This window comes from Penaeus vannamei, chromosome 4 (genome assembly GCF_042767895.1).
Source record: "Penaeus vannamei isolate JL-2024 chromosome 4, ASM4276789v1, whole genome shotgun sequence".
NCBI classification, from domain to species: Eukaryota; Metazoa; Arthropoda; class Malacostraca; order Decapoda; family Penaeidae; genus Penaeus; species Penaeus vannamei.
In genome coordinates, this window is record NC_091552.1 from 17,710,538 (window position 1) to 17,714,930 (window position 4,393).

Below are 4,393 nucleotides of genomic sequence, written 5' to 3' on the forward strand. Positions count from 1 at the left end.
ATTAAGACAACCATATCTACTGTTATCACTTATTATCCCTATTCCATCTCCAGTTATAGATATAATGCAATTCACTTAATCGCTCTACCTCCTTAACTTTTCCCATTTTGCTAATCACTGCTCTACTGTACTTACTTCCCTCCTTTCCCTTTTTGTTACCATACTTTCCTATAATACCTTCTCATCTTTAACATCCACCTTCCCCTCTCCCTGGATACTTCTACTTTTTCAACAGCTATCTCTATTCTTCCTTGAACATTTTTCCTATACCTTCCCTAGTGTCAGATACACTATAATTCACTCAAATGCCCTACCTTCTTAACCCTCCCCTTTCTCCTAATTTCTGCTCTAGTTCACTTGCTCCCCTTTTCCCCTTTTCACTACCATACTATCCTGTAATCCTCTCAAACCTTTGACATCTAATACATTTCATCATTATCTTTAACTCTCTTTTGCCCTTTCTGACGCAATACTTTACCATAGTGCTATATGACCTTTAATGTCTAGCACATTTATTATCAACATTAAAACATCTTGATGAAGAACCAAGCAGGATTGTCATAGATACAAACGGTTACAAGATCATTATCAGATTCACCTCTGTCTTTATATACCTCTATTGCAGGATATAATGAAAGGAGCCATTTGAAAAAGTGATGTTTTGGTTGAAAACTTACCATCCCTCTACTGGTTTGGAATACTTAAACAACAAAAAGAAAATGAAAGACATCTAAGGCTTTGGTGATATTTATTATGAAACAAGACTTCATAAGCAGTCAGAGTTATGCAGGAGACTATGATTATCAATGTAACGGCACAGATGTTACGAGATCAGCGAGTCTGAGATGAATATCAAAGATCCTCAAGCTCACATATATTATATTACCCAGGAAGTGTGACTGATGGTGAAGAAGCAGACCTAAGTGTTAGAAGTGTTAAAGTAACACTTGTAATTTGCTTATGACTTTTTTTCCATTAATCTTTCAATCTATTGATTTAGTATGAGAAAGCAATCTTCTTTTTTCATATAGTAAGACAATATCATAGTACAATTATGGAGAAAAATAGACTTGTGCAGTGATACTTAATAATAATTCTTCATTTTTATATACACACAGGATTACATACAAAAATTTGACCAACCATAAAATATACTGTGACAAAAATGACTTACTCTGGATTGATTCAATAGTCATATCTTATTATTTCTAACAACTTGGTAAAAACAGCAATGAGAATGGGTGTCACTGTAAAAGGAGATTGCACTTGTTAGTGAAGAATAATCAAATAAAGACTGACAGAATCATTTACTATCCTATATGAAAGTATGTATGCAATAACTCCTTCAACAGAAAACTGACAAGATGAGCAGATATCACTTAACAGTTATGGTGAGTTTTTAATATGACAACGGTGATGTCCTTTGGCAGTGAGGGTGAACAATACTGTGGCTGAACTGGACACTGCATCTCCATAAGTGTAAACTTTGATGTCATAAGAGTGGTAAATCTAATACCCTGATTTACTTAAATATATAAGTATATAGTTGTATATATATGTCTGTGTGGATGTGTGCATGCACACACTTGATTAAAGTCTTTGTATGGTGCATGTACTTGCATATGTAAATGCATATATGAGCATGTGCATAAACAAAATAATTAATATAATACAATTAACAAATGAAGTAGGCCATTAATATAATGAAACCTGGATTGCAGAGTATGTGCAATAAACAGTAAGACCCCAAAGTCATAAATAATATTTTGCTATGGCTACAAGGATGCAGCACGATGGAGATACGTTGTCCCAGGACTAGACATTATGATTGCTCAATAGTTGGACACCACACAACGTGCGAAGTCATACATCATAGCTCACCTAGAGAACTTATTGATAAAGCTAATCCCTTTGTTATTTTATGAAAAAGATCACACAAAAAAGGAATATGATTAATATTTCAGTTTCAGTTGCTACTGTTCTAGGGTATAATACATTCGCAGTTCATGACTATTAATTGTTATTAAGTATCAACCAGGTGGGCTATATCTGCAAGACCCCATGTGAACAGCTGTGTGCATATTTACTGTTAGTAGAATTCGTAGTAGAAAAATGAGCGGATGCAATATTCACAGTAAAGACAGACAGAAAAAAGCCAATTGTGCTACTGTCAGTAAAATGACACATCTGCTCTGAATTATAGTTATAAAACTGGTCCCTAGTTTAGCTCTACATGAGAAAGTAAGCTAAGCCAAACATATATTAGCACCTTCAAAAATATCACCGTTATAATATTAATTTATTCTAGTACTACAACTCATTCAGCTTTACAAATGACTAATGTTACTAACTAATAGGAAAGAAAGCACTAATGACTACTAAGTACACTAAACTTCAATGTACATAAAAAAAAAAAAAAAAAAAAAAAAAAAAAAAAAAAAAAAAAAAAATGCATATCATTCTACATATGCAAAATTTAGCTAGATGTTTTATGTTTTATTAAAGAACCACTTTCAATATTCCTTATTGACCCATAAAGCAGTCTTTAATACTCTTAACCAATTTATCCTTGAATTATTCTATTGTATAAAATAATTTTATTTTGATTATCTTATAATCACCACAATTTCTTCATAAATAGCTTTACACTGAAAACCTGTAACAAGAACTTTACTGCTCTATGCAGCATACAGTACCATAATATATCTTTGAGCTTTTCAAATATAACTTACAAAATATCATGATAAAAGTGTTCTTTGCCTATCAATCTTAAAGATGGAATAAAAATCTGCATTACAACTCTATACATGTCACTACATTAAGTTTTGTCTTAGTGTGTAACAATGATCCTAATGTTTACATCAAGATCATTGTTTGTATCTTCAAGATTATTATAATCCAGTGGATGCCCACTGATCTCCAAGTCAAAGGTTTCTGGTCGGTGTAGACGACGGTGGAAGTGTAGAGATGTTGTCCCATGGCGAGACTTCATATCAAATACTTTGTTTTCATTTCCTTTGACTATTTCATATTTAACATTGTTCTGAAAGTAGAAGGGTTGTTAAAAGTTAACATGGAGTAAAATCAAATACTAAATGCAGGAAGTACTTAAAAAAAAAAAGACAAAAATAATTTCTGAACACATTCCTCACTATTTTTAATTCATAGAATAATAATCTTGATATGATAATGATTGTATAATTAAAAGACACATCAGTAAAATATGATTATACAAAATATATCAAACCCTAAATTCAAAACAGGTCTCTGAGTCCCTCTTAATACCCATTGCTAAACAAATATATATATATATATATATATATATATATATATATATATATATATATATATATATATATATATATATATATATATATATATATATATATATATATATATATATAAATATATATATAAATATATATATAAATATATATATAAATATATATATTTATATATATATATATATATATATTTATATATATATATATATATATATATATATATATATATATTCATATATATCTTGCTAAACAAAGGGAAAGCAATGGAAGTTAAAACATGCTTGCTACATTTAGAGTACAAATAAAACAGCACTGCAGATGTTAAGAAATGTTTTCCATTAAAATTCCTTTGTAGATTGACAGTCGTAAGTATCCTCAACTGCAAGCATATTATATCCCCATGCCTAAAAATATATCTAAGGTGTATTATAAGACATCCCAAGTTTATACTAAATATCATAGGTAATGTAAAGAAGTCATATTCTGTAGAAAAACAAACAGTCCCAGCTCCCCCTTCTCTCCCTCCCTCTCTCTCTCTATCTCTCTCCTCTCTCTCTCTATCTCTCTTCTCTTTCTCTCTCAATCTCTCTTCTCTTTCTCTCTCAATCTCTCTTCTCTTTCTCTCTCAATCTCTCTTCTCTTTCTCTCTCAATCTCTCTTCTCTTTCTCTCTCAATCTCTCTTCTCTTTCTCTCTCAATATCTCTTTCTCTTTCTCTCTCAATCTCTTCTTTCTCAATCTCTCTTCTTTCTCTCTCAATCTCTCTTCTCTTACTCTCTCATTCTCTCTTCTCTTTCTCTCTCAATCTCTCTTCTCTTTCTCTCTCAATCTCTCTTCTCTTTCTCTCTCAATCTCTCTTCTCTTTCTTTCTCTCTCTCTCTTCTCTTTCTCTCTCTCTCTCTCTCTCTCTCTCTCTCTCTCTCTTCTCTCTCCCTGTCTCTCTCTCTCTCTGTCTGTCTCTGTCTCTCTCTCTCTTCTTCTTCCTCTCTCTCTTCCTCTTCCTCTTCCTCTCTCTCTTCCTCTTCCTCTCTCTTTTCCTCTTCCTCTTCCTTTCTCTCTCTCTCTCTCTCTCTCTCTCTCTCTCCTCTCTCTCTCTCTCTCTCCTCTCTC

The 4,393-nt window shown here is 32.1% G+C and overlaps 1 protein-coding gene across 1 annotated transcript in view; it reads right to left on the reverse strand.

The window, feature by feature from the left end:
* Positions 1-731: 731 nt before the first annotated feature.
* The window catches only part of LOC113829953 (fibrillin-2), a 138,095-nt gene continuing 134,433 nt past the window's right edge, over positions 732-4,393 (reverse strand). Inside the window, exon 46 of the mRNA XM_070121373.1 lies at positions 732-3,043. Within this exon, the coding sequence (XP_069977474.1) occupies positions 2,831-3,043 (213 nt within the window). The 3' untranslated portion in view covers positions 732-2,830. The remainder of the gene's footprint in view (positions 3,044-4,393) is intronic.